This window comes from Phacochoerus africanus, chromosome 15 (genome assembly GCF_016906955.1).
Source record: "Phacochoerus africanus isolate WHEZ1 chromosome 15, ROS_Pafr_v1, whole genome shotgun sequence".
Taxonomy (NCBI): domain Eukaryota; kingdom Metazoa; phylum Chordata; class Mammalia; order Artiodactyla; family Suidae; genus Phacochoerus; species Phacochoerus africanus.
Window position 1 is genome coordinate 48,834,159 of NC_062558.1, and position 12,688 is coordinate 48,846,846.

At 39.7% G+C, this 12,688-nt stretch overlaps 1 protein-coding gene across 3 annotated transcripts in view; it reads left to right on the top strand.

Annotated features, from left to right (window-relative positions):
- The window catches only part of SLC5A1 (solute carrier family 5 member 1), a 162,355-nt gene that overhangs the window by 146,110 nt on the left and 3,557 nt on the right, over positions 1-12,688 (top strand). For all 3 annotated transcript variants that reach the window (XM_047760941.1, XM_047760940.1, XM_047760939.1), the window contains exons 13-14: positions 1,690-1,905; positions 3,884-3,989. In XM_047760941.1, the coding sequence (XP_047616897.1) occupies positions 1,690-1,905; positions 3,884-3,989 (322 nt within the window). The remainder of the gene's footprint in view (positions 1-1,689; positions 1,906-3,883; positions 3,990-12,688) is intronic.

The following is a 12,688-nucleotide window of genomic DNA, read 5'->3' on the forward strand; positions in this document are numbered from 1 at the left end:
TGAGGGAGTTCCCGTCGTCGTGGCGCAGTGGTTAACGAATCCGACTAGGAACCATGAGGTTGCGGGTTCGGTCCCTGCCCTTGCTCAGCGGGTTAACGATCCGGCGTTGCCGTGAGCTGTGGTGTAGGTTGCAGACGCGGATCGGATCCCGCGTTGCTGTGGCTCTGGCGTAGGCCGGTGGCTACAGCTCCGATTCGACCCCTAGCCTGGGAACCTCCATATGCCGCGGGAGCGGCCCAAGAAATAGCAACAACAACAACAACAAAAGACAAAAAAAAAAAAAAAATAACAAAGGCAATGAGCCCTAGTTCCTTCCCTGGGTGAGCTCCCATTTCAGATGGGGAGACGGAGGATTGAATGTATGATTACAGGGCAGTGTGACTTGTGCTGGCCTGGAAGTGTGTCCACAGTGCTGCAGCCATGCCAAGGAGGATGTGACCATCCAGTTTTGACTCAGAGGAGGAGAGGGGACATTTAAGCTAGGGCAAGATTACCAGAAAGGGAAGAGGGACCACCTGTGCTCTCCTAGCTAGAGAGAATAATCTGTGCAAAGACCCAGTGCATGTCCATACATGACACACATTTAAAGAATAGCTGATAATTTATCACACCTGGAATACGAAGTGTCGGGGTACTAATGGCTAGCAAAGGGGCTATTCAGCCCAATCTTGACAAAGCTATGAAGGCTCTTTCTGGCCCCCCCTTCTATGTGCTCACTCTACCTTGTCACTGGTCCACTTAAAATGTGACTTCTAGACTGAGACCTGGTCCTCTAGGTGAGGACTGACCAAAAAGAAGAAAGGAAGAGAGGGAGGGAGGGAGAGAGGGAGAAAGGAAGGAAAAAAAGGAAAAGTAGAAGTATAGAAAGTGTTCTTAAAAAAAAAAAAACCTGAAAAATTGTCTCCCCGTGTTTCTAGCCTCTTAAAGGCTTTCCATATTTCCAATATGCAAACACAAAATTTAATGTAAAAACATGTAGTATAATTTTATGTGCTCAAATTAAAAACAGGGACTTTGGGGAAATTTCCTTGGGTTGTAGTAAGTTAAGGATCTGGCAATACTGTAGCTGTGGTGCAAGTCACAGCTGTTGTGCAGGTTCGATTCCTGGCTCGGGAACTTCCACATGCCATAGGTGCAGCCAAAACAAACAAACAACCCCCATTCCCCCCAAAAAACCCCAGTGACTTTGGATCTATAAAAGGAGCTGATGGAAAAGTTCCTTTCTCCTCTGTCCCCAAATGTCCCAATTTTTTTTTCCATGTGTTCAAGGAATACAAATTACTTCATAAGTAACTACTTTACATCTGCATATGCCTAAATCTGGAGGCTGATGGTAACAGTAACTGTGAGCAGAGAAATTAAAATTATTTTTAAAGAGCATTTTTGGTATTCTAATCACTTATTAGACACTTTATCCCATTATATCGGGAATCCTTGTTCTATGACATAGGTAAAATCACATTACTGAAACATGGTAAACATACTCACAGAAGGCCTGATGTAATATTCCCAGCCATATTTGGAATTCCAGCAGTCCTGTTTAGGATAGCCTGGAGCTATCATTTCTCTCACAGTTATTCTGTTGCCTTTGTCCAAGTGTCCCCCCTCTGCCACCTCCTGCCCCGACCCAGTGAATGCACGGCTGTTTTATGTATTCAGCATTTGTTAGCCCAGGGTTTTCTTTCACAGGGAGCCTTTTGGGGACTGGTCATAGGATGTATGATTGGGCTGGCCCGTATGATTACCGAGTTTGCCTATGGAACCGGGAGCTGCGTGGAGCCCAGCAACTGTCCCACAATTATCTGTGGTGTGCACTACTTGTATTTTGCCATCATCCTCTTTGTCATTTCCATCATCATCGTCCTGGTCATCTCCCTCTTCACCAAGCCCATTCCAGATGTGCATGTGAGTATCTGCTGTGAGACCTGTCCTACCCTGGTTTTGTGGTCATGCTGCAACACCCATCTTGGTTGCCCTTGGTTCAGTTAGACAGCTCACATATGACTAAAATAGACCATCCTTGCCTTTGGTGTCATGTAGAAGGATACAGGGCAGGAAACATGGTGTGCCAGCAGAGCAGTATCAAGAGTGTGTCTCCAGTAGGTGTCCTCACAGCAGGCCATATTTTAGTGCAGGGGCTATTTTATGGATCCTGCCTGCCAAGGGACAGCTCAGGTGCAAGGGAATGAGATCACATGATAGGCACAGGTGCCACCCTGGCTTGGGTGCTCAAGTCCCAGATAGGAATGTATATTTTGCTTCCAGGGGTCTCAGTAAGGGACATACCTAGTTATAAAAAAAATCACCAAGTTCAGGAAAATCTGAAGTATGATTTACCTTTATTTTTCCCCAATTAAATCTCCAAACAGTTGCCCAGAGAACTCAAGAAATTTCAAACAATATCAAAGTCTAACTGATTCAAAATTTCAAAAATGGCAAGTACTCTTCTTTTTTAAATTATTTTTTATGTATTTTTTTAACTGTTATTTCCCCAATACAATTTTTTTTTTCTACTGTATGGTATGGTGACCCAGTTATACATACAGGTATACATTTTTTTTTTCTCACATTATCATGCTCCATCATAAGTGACTAGTCATAGTTCCCAGTGCTACACAGCAGGATCTCATTGCTAATCCATTCCAAAAGCAATAGTTTGCATCTATTAACCCCAAGCTCCCAATCCATCCCACTCCCTCCCCCTCCCCCTTGGCAACCACAAATCTATTCTGCAAGTCCATGAGTTTCTTTTCTGTGGAAAGGTTCATTTGTGCCATATATTAGATTCCAGATATAAGTGATATCATATGGTATCTTCTTTAGCTCTGGGTGTCGCCCCTGGCTGAGGGCTTAGGTTATATTCACAACCCTCCTAATGCAGATGACGATTACCAATTATGGGTCATTTTTTTTACATCAGCAATATAGTCTGGTAACCCAACACAGCCAACATCCTACCTTTTTCAGGTTTCCAAGGGGCAGAGCTAGAGATTTAACCCAAGATCGTATTCATAGAGAAAGAGAAAAGGTTTTGTTGGCCCCTTTCTTATGCATATACAAATACAGGGGATTTACAGAATCCCTAAGAGAACTCAACCTCACTGCCAAATTTTCAAAGCTATGCCCAACCCTAATGTCAAACAAAGATTGATTTTATTTTTTCATTTAAAAAATTTTACTGAAGTATATTTGATTTACAATGTTGTGATAATTTTTGCTGTAAAACAAAGTGATTCAGTTATGCCAAAGATTGCTTTTATAACAGCAGAACCACCTTCATGGTTATTGGCCAAATCTGTCATGGGCTCTCTTCATGTTGTATTAATTGCTTCCTTATGGCTCAATCTTTGAAAGTATTGCAGCCCCCAAACACACTTAGTTCCATGCTTCCTCTTGACGTAAAGAGGTTTCTGGTTTCATATCAATAGAAACTGTACCTCCACCTCTTCCCTATTCTAAATGGCTCATGAGTCTATGATTCTCTCCCCACCCCCATAATACAGTACAAAAATCTGATCTTATTTTACTGGTCTGGATAAATGGGTGTCTAGCCCTGTTTCTCAGCATTAGTGCCAAAAGGAACAAATTCACTTTATTGTATGTAACAAGAAATCATTCATTGAAAATATTTCTATATTCAAGGCAGTCTCAGCCTCTGAATTCACATATCATAGGTGCTGGTGTGTACAGGTGTATGATTTATATTGAAGTTCCCAACATATTTAGAGATAGTATTGTGGATGGGAGCCATTATCTATGTTTTCATTGGTATTGAGAGGCCATGTTCCTTTTCCTTTCTTGATGTGCATCTCTTTGTTCTCCCAACTTCTTGGCCCAAGACACCATTTGGATTTTTCTGCTAACTGTTCTGCTTTCTCTGCAGCTCTACCGCCTGTGTTGGAGCCTGCGCAACAGCAAAGAGGAGCGTATTGACCTGGATGCAGAGGAGGAGGACATTCAAGAAGCCCCAGAAGAGACCGTTGAAATAGGTGATTTGTGACTCAGAGCCTGTTCCCAAGCCCTAAAGTTACTCCTCCAACAGCAAGACCACTTATTGAAGCCTTCACTAAATTCCTTCATGAAAACTCAGATCTCTCTTCTAGAGGGGAGTGAAGAGTGAGTGGAAAGTTCACTCTAAGGCTTGGTCAAGGAGAGGAGGGGGTTGCAGAATCATCCTTAGTTTACAGTGCTTAATGAGTAAGTGTGGGTGAGATATTTGCCACCCTGACTTGAATTGTAGCGTGGTTTTGGACAAGTGAAGACAGAGCTCTTCTGATATAGTCTGTCAAAGCAGATGGAACTAAAGCTGTGGTCAGTTCTAGTGACATCAGGAAGTTGGGACAGAGGCTCATAGAGTCTTGTATCTTACTGGCTTACCATAACAGATTTTTTAAAAAAACCAAATTTCTCTGGAAGTCCGTTAAGGTAGTGCTTACTCAAGGCTTAGTGTGACTTAGCTTGATCTTGGAAGAATGCTTTCCTCAGCTTCTGTGCTTCAGCATTTCTTCACTGCATGGCAGGGGTGCACACATAGAGGATGGTTGTGGTGATGTGTGGTGTGTAGCAGTGTGGGAGCACGAGGTCATAGTGCTTTACCTGGTGCTGGGCTGGAGGTCTCATCACTCCATCTGAAGGGGAGTACAGGTACAACAGAACGAGTTCTGCATCTGGCCATCAGAAATATGATAGAATCCGGGCTCTGGAAAGGGCCCTAGAGAACATTTGGTCTTATCAGCTCATTTTACAGACATGGAAATTGAATTCTAGGAAGGGAGAGGTTTGCCTGTGCTCCCAGCTCTAATGCTGTCTGCTCTTGATCTCTAAAGACCTCCCAGTTCTGAAACTGTGACCTTTCAAGTGCTGAAAGAAATCTGGAGCCATAAGTACCTGGCCATGGTGCTGAAAAAGGCTCCCACTTCCTGCTTCCTTGGGGCAGGAAGGTGTGAACATGTCCCTTACTTCTTCCATCTCCAAAAAGGTCTCCATATTGTGTTAAGACTACCATAGCTTTGAAAGGGACATGGATGAGGAATATTTGGAATGTTTTACTGTGGAAGAAGAGATTAGCTCTGCACCAGACAAAAGACTTAAGACAGATGGGTGGAAAGAGCTCATCCAATTTAGCTTGAAGAACAGAGAGACAGGATAGTGTAGAGACAGACTGTGTACTTGGATTTGGGAAGAACTGAGGTTGAATCCTGACTTCTCTACTTACTACTCTGGGCAAGAGATTCCATTGTTCTAAAGCTCAGGTTCCTCACAAAAGCATTCCTAAATGATAGGCACTTCATAGCACTGTTGGAAACATTGAATGAGGTGATCCTCCACTATAGGAATTGGCTGTAATTGTCACCATCATGACTGGTACTAATGAAGACTTTTCTAACTGAGTTGTCCTGGGAAGGGGTGGGCAGCAAGTGTGTATCTATCAGGGATTCCAGAGAGGGGACTCCCATACCAGCTGGAGAACTGGCTTAGTGACTTCTGAGATTCATGGCAGCACTTGAATGCTGTTGTTTCTTGATGAACCTGCAGTGAAATCAGACTGAACAGTTGTCCTATTAAACCACAGTAAACTAAGATCTCATGGGGATTTTATAGGCAAGGAGTGTGATCCTCACCATTCTCTGAGAAATGGCAGCACGAAAAAGCCTTTAGCTGATAATATGATCATGACATATTTTAACTGTGAATACTTTACTGTAATCTATTGATTCCTTTTAGCACCACATCATACTTTTAAGGCTTATAATGCAAGTATGAATCTTCCAATTTTACAGACAAGGAAAATGAGACATAAAGACTTTCTCAAGGCCACACAACTTTTTATTGACCCAGATAATCAGGTGTCTCTCACTTGGGGTGGTTAGTGGGCCCAATTCCTTGCTGCTCCTTCCCTGTTCTCCTATTTTTGGTAGAGTGGACCTAAGTGGAGAGGTACAAGGAGGTTTATCTCTTATGTTTGTGAGAGAAAAGAGAGAATGGAAGGGGACTAACAGTTCTTGACACCTAGTACACACTGAGTACTTTATCATGAAATTTTAGAATGAAGAAGGTACTCTTTATCCAGTTTTACATATACCTGGATATGAGAGGTGAATTAACAAGGTAGGTGAATTAACATAAAGGTAGGTTTTGGTTCTAGTTCTGACAAATGTGCTTGACCACTAAAATTCTTTCCAATTCAAAAAGTCTGTGACTCTTAGAAATTGAAAGTGTAGAGAGCAGTGGTCCCTGGACCATGGTGCTGAACATACAGTGGGCTTGATTTCATAGCTAGTGAGTTACAAACCTGGGATTCTAACCCAGATCTGTCTACATTTAATGCCACACCTGGGCTCAGAGGACACTATTCATTCCTTTGGTGAGCTTCCACTTTGAATGGCAGATTAAGTCAAATGGTTCAATTAAGAAATAAGTGGAAGTGTTGATCACTGCTACATGTATAAGGAACTATTTATTTCATTTTATTTTTTAAATGATTTTTATTTTTTCCATTATAGTTGGTTTACAGTGTTCTGTCAATTTTCTATCATACACCAAAGTGGCCCAGTCATAATACATATTCTTTTTCTCATGTTTTCCTCCATCATACTCCATCACAAGTGACTAGATACAGTTCCCGGTGCTATACAGTAGGATCTCATTGCTTATCAATTCCAAATGCAATAGTCTGCATCTATTAACCCCAGGTCCCCAGTCCATTCCACTCCCTCCTCCTCCCCCTTGGCAACATCAAGTCTGTTCTCCATGTCTATGATTTTCTTTTCTGTGGAAAGCTTCATTTGTGGTGTATATTATTAGATTCCAGATATAAGTGATATCATACGGTATTTGTCTTTTTCTTTCTGACTTACCTCACTTAGTATGAGAGTCTCTAGTTCCATCCATGTTGGTGCAAATGGAATTATTTTGTTCTTTTTTATGGCTGATTAGTATTCCATTGTGTATAAATACCACATCTTCCTAATCCAATCATCTGTCAATGGACATTTGGGTTGTTTCCATGTCTTGGCTATTGTGAATAGTGCTGCAATGAACATGTTAGGTGCATGTGTCTTTTTCAGGGAAAGTTTTGTCTGGATATATGCCCAAGAGTGGGATTGCTGGGTCATATGGTAGTTCTATGTATAGTTTTCTAAGGTACCTCCATATTGTTTTCCATAGTGGTTGTACCAGCTTACATTCCCACCAACAATGCAGGAGGGTTCCCTTTTCTCCACACCCTCTCCAGCATTTGTTATTTGTGGACTTATTAATGATGGCCATTCTTACTGGTGTGAGGTGGTACCTTATAGTAGTTTTGATTTTCATTTCTCTAATAATCAGTGATGTTGAGCATTTTTTCATGTGCTTGTTGTCCATCTGTGTATCTCCCTTGGAGAAATGTCTATTCAGGTCTTTTGCTCATTTTTCAGTTGGGTTGTTGGCTTTTTTGCTGTTGAGTTGTATAAGTAGTTTGTATATTTTAGAGGTTAAGCCCTTGTCAGTTGCATCACTTGAAACTATTTTCTCCCGTTATGTAAGTTGTCTTTTTGGTTTTTTTTTTATGGTTTCCTTTGCTATGCAAAAGCTTGTCAGTTTGATTAGTTACCATTGATTTATTTTTGCTCTTATTTCTGTTGCTTTGGGAGACTGACCTGAGAAAATATTCATAAGGTTGATGTCAGAGAATGTTTTGCCTATTTTCTCTTCTAGGAGTTTAATGGTATCTTGTCTTAAATTTAAGTCTTTAAGCCATTTTGAGTTTATTTTTGTCCATGTCGTGAGGGTGTGTTCCAGTTTCATTGATTTACAAGTGGCTGTCCAGGTTTCCCAGCTATACTTGCTGAAAAGACTGTCTTTTCCTCATTTTATATTCTTGCCTCCTTTGTTGAAGATTAATTGACCGTAGGTGTCTGGGTTTATTTCTGGTTCTCTATTCTGTTCCATCGGTCTGTATGTCTGTTTTGGGACCAGTACCACACTGTCTTGATGACTGTGGTTTTGTAATATTGCCTGAAGTCTGGGAGGGTTATGCCTCTTGCTTGGTTTTTGTTCCTCAGGATTGCTTTGGCAATTCTGGGTCTTTTGTGGTTCCATGTAAATTTTTTTGGATTGTTTGTTTTAGTTCTGTGAAAAATGTCATGGGTCATTTGATAGGGATTGCATTGAATCTATAGATTGCTTTGGCTAGTATAGCCATTTTAATAATATTAATTCTTTCAATCCAGAAGCATGGAATATCTTTGAATTCTTTGAATACTCTTTAATTTCCTTGATTAATGTTTTATAGTTCTCAGCATATAAATCTTTCACCTCTTTAGTCAGCTTTATTCCTAGGTATTTAATTTTTGGGGGTGCGATTTTAAAAGATGTATTTTTATATTCTTTTTCTATTATTTCATTGTTAGTATACAGAATGCAACCAATTTCTGAATGTTAATCTGATATCCTGCTACTTCGCTGAATTTGTTGGTCAGTTTGAGTAGTTTTTGGGTTGAGCCCTTAGGGTTTTCGATATGTAGTATCATGTCATGACAAAATATCATGACAATTTTACCTCTTCTCTTCCAATTTGGATGCCTTTTATTTCTTTTGTTTGTCTGATTGCTGTGGCTAGGACTTCCAGTACTATGTTGAATAACAGTGGTGAGAGTGGGCATCCTTGTCTTGTTCCAGATTTTAGTGGGAAGGCTTTCAGCTTTTCTCCATTGAGTATTATATTTGCTGTGAGTTTGTCATAAATGGCTTTGATTTTGTTAAGGAATGTTACCTCTATACCCATTTTGGTAAGAGTTTTGATCATGAATGGATGTTGGACTTTGTCAAATGCTTTCTCTGAATATATTGAGGAGATGATCATGTGGTTTTGACTTTCCTTTTGTTAATGTGGTGTATGATGTTGATTGATTTGCATATGATGAACCATCCTTGTGAACCTGGGATGAATCCCACTTGGTCGTGGTGTATGACCTTTTTTCTATGTTGTTGGATTCGGTTGGCTAAAATTTTTTGAGAATTTTTGAGTCTATAGTCATCAAATATATTGGCTTATAGTTTTCTTTTTTGGTAGTATCTTTGTTTGGTTTTGGTATTAGGGTGATGGTGGTGTCATAGAATGTCTTTGAGAGTGTTCCTTCTTCAGCCTTTTGGAAATGTTTAAGGAGGATAGGTATGAGTTCTTCTTTGTATGTCTGGTAGAATTCACCTGTGAAGCCATCTGGTCCTGGACTTTTATTTATAGGGAGTGTCTTATGACATATTCAATTTCATTTCTAGTGATTCGTCTGTTCAGTTGATCTACTTCTTCTTGATTCAATTTTGGCAGGCTGTAAGTCTCTGGAAAGTTCCATTTCTTCTAGGTTTTCAAATATGTTGGCATACAGTTGTTCATAGTATTCTCTCATGGTTTTTTGTATTTCTGTAGTATCCATTGTGACTTCTCTTTTTTCATTTCTGATTTTGGTTCTTTGGGTTTTTTCTCTCCTTTTCTTGGTGAGTCTGGCTGGAGGTTTGTCATTTTTGTTTACCTTTTCAAAGAACCAGCTCTTGGTTTTATTGATTTCTTCAATTGTTTTTTGAATCTCTATTTTATTTATTTCCTCTTTGATCTTTATTATTTCCTTCCTTCTGCTGACTTTAGTTTTTTTTGTTGTTGTTCTTCTTCTTTTTCTAATTCATTTAGATTTTCGGTTAAGTTGTCGATTTGATATTTTTCTTCTTTTTTGAGGAAGGCCTGTATTGCCATGAATTTCCCTCTGAGCACTGCTTTTGAGGTATCCCATAGATCTTGAGTGGTTGTGTCTTATCATTTGTCTTGAGGTATTTTTTAATTTCCTTCTTGATTTCTTCATTGACCCATTGGTTTTTTTAGCAGCATGTTGTTTAGTCTCCATGTAGTTAGTTTTTTCTCATTCTTTTCCTTTGGTTGATTTCTAGTTTCATGCCATTGCAGTCAAAGAAGATACTTGAAATAATTTCTATACTCTTAAGTTGGTTGAGATTAGCTTTGTGTCCCAGTATGTGATTTATTCTTGAGAATGTTCCATGTGTACTTGAGAAAAATGTATATTCTGATTTTTTTGGATGTAATGTCCTGAAAATGTCGATTAAGTCTAACTTTTCTATTGTGTCCTTTAGGATCTCTGTTGCCTTATTGATTTTCTGTCTAGAGGATCTGTCCATTGATGTGAATGGGGTTTTGAGGTCTCCTACTATGATTGTATTCCCATCAACTTCTCCTTTTATGTCTGTTAGTATTTGTTGTAGGTATCTGGGTGCTCCTATATTAGGGGCTTATATATTGATGATTGTAATATCCTCTTTTTGAATGGATCCTTTTACCACTAAGGAGTGTTCTTCTTTGTCTTTCTTAATGACCTTCGTTTTAAAGTCTATTTTGTCTGATATGAGTATTGCAACTCCTGCTTTCCTGTTTTGTCCATTGGCCTGAAATATCTTTTCCCATCCCCTCACTTTCAATCTGTATGTGTCCTTTGCCCTAAGGTGAGTCTCTTGTAGACAGCAGATTGTAGGTTTTTGCTTTTTTTATCCAATCTACCACCCCATGTCTTTTGATTGGAGTATTCAGTCATGAAAATTTAAGGTAATTATTGATAGATATGTATTCATGGCATTTTAAACCTTGTTTTCCAGTTGGTTCTATGCTTCTCCTTTCTTTCTTTTTTTGGGTATATGATTTCCATTTATTGTATGCTTGAGTACTTTTCTTTTTAGTTTTTGTGAATGTAATGTTTGGTTTTGATTTGTGGTTGCCCTGCTTTTAAAGTATGTTAACCCCTTCCTGTGTCTGCTTGCTTTAGCCTGATAGTCATATAGGCTCAAATACATTATTAAAAAAAGAATCTATATTTTCTTACTTTCCCTCCCCGCATTCTATGATTTTGAAGTCTTTTTTTAACATCTTCATGTTTGTGCTTTTGCTGCTCCTTGTGTTTATCATCGCCTTTATAGTAGTTTGTTTGTTTTTTTCTCTTTTAGATCTGTATGCTGGCTTATTTAAATGATTGCTTTTCAATTGTGGTTTCCTCCATCCTATTTCTTCTAACTGCCTTTTTTTTTTTATTTAGAGAAGCCCTTTCACTATTTCTTTTAGAATGGGTTTAGTATTGCTGAACTCTTTTAGCTTTTGTTTGCTGGAGTAATTCTTTATTTCCTCTTCTATTTTAAATGATATTCTTGCTGGATAGAGTATTCTAGGTTGCAAATTTTTTCCTTTCAGGACTTTAAATATATCTTGTCACTTCTTTCTGGCCTGTAGTGTTTCTGTAGATAAATCAGCTGATAGCCTTATGGGGGTTCCCTTATAATTAATGCTTTGTTTTTCTCTTGCTGCCTTTAGAATCCTCTCTTTATTTTGCCATTTTTATTATCATATGTCTCATTGTGGTCTTATTTGGGTTCAACTTGTTTGGGACCCTCTGTGCTTCCTGTATCTTGATATCAGTTTCCTTTAGATTTGAAAAGTTTTCAGACATAATTTCTTCAAATGTTTTCAATCACCTTTTCTTTTTCTTCTCTTTCAGAATTCCTATTATGTGTAGATTGGCCTGCTTTATATTATCCCATAGATCTCTTATATTGCTTTAGTGTTTTTTCATTTGGTTTTCTGTCTTCTGTCTTGATTGGGTGATTTCCATTATTCTATCTTCCAGATCATTAATTCATTCCTCTGCATTATTCATTCTGCTCTTTAGTGCCTTTAGCTCAGTTTGCATCTCTGAAAATGAATTTTTTAATTTTTCTTGGCTCCTCCTTATATTTTCTAGTTCCTTTCTAAAGGAATCTGCATTACTGTTCATATCTACTCTTAATTCCTTGATATTCAGCCTTAATTCCTTCAGTATTTTCATTAGCTCCCTTTTGAACTCAATTTCTGTCAGACTGCAGAGGTCTGTTTCATTGTTTGCTGCTTCATGTGAATTCTGTTTCTTTAACTGGTAATGGTTTCTGAGCTTCTTCATCTTTCTTATGTTTTTCTTTTTCTGTGTGTTTAGGGAAGCCAAACAGTAGTCTTGGAGGGCTATTTCTATGCAAGAGCATCTCTTTGTATTTTGTTGGGGATTACTATTTAATATTTGCTGTCTCTTTCTTCAGTGTGAGCAGGCTGTTGTCCTCAGGTTGCTGAGTGTGTTTCCAGGGAGAAGGAGGCACTGGGTAGGGATAATAGTCAGTGCCTGGTTGCTGGGCTCTTAACAGCAACAAGGACCTGCAGGAAGGTGGCACAGGCTACTCCTTGTTGCAGGGCCCTAGAAAGTGATAATGAGCCTTAAGCAGATTTACAAGGTTCCCAGAGCATTTAGCAGTGGCAGCAGCAGGGTGTGTGAGTTCCCAGGGCAGTGAGAGCAACAACAGGTAGTGTTAGATTGCAATGCCTTCTGCTGAAGTGATTGGAGGCGCAGGTGGTGCCTATTCAGGGACCCCTAGTGGTAGCAGGCCATGCCCATGTCTGGAGCCAGAGATGACTATGGTGGTTTGCCCCCACCACCTGCAGACCATGCGAGAAGCACCCTGTCCCACTTAGCCCATGCAGGAGGTGCTGTACTAGCTACTTCTAGTTGTAGGGTCTTGGGAAGGGACAGTGATCAAGCATCTGGGCATTGCCCAGAGCGTTTGGCAGTGGCAGCTGCAGTATGGGTGTGTTCCCAGGAGGGTGACAGCAATAATGTGTGGTGTTTGGTTGCAG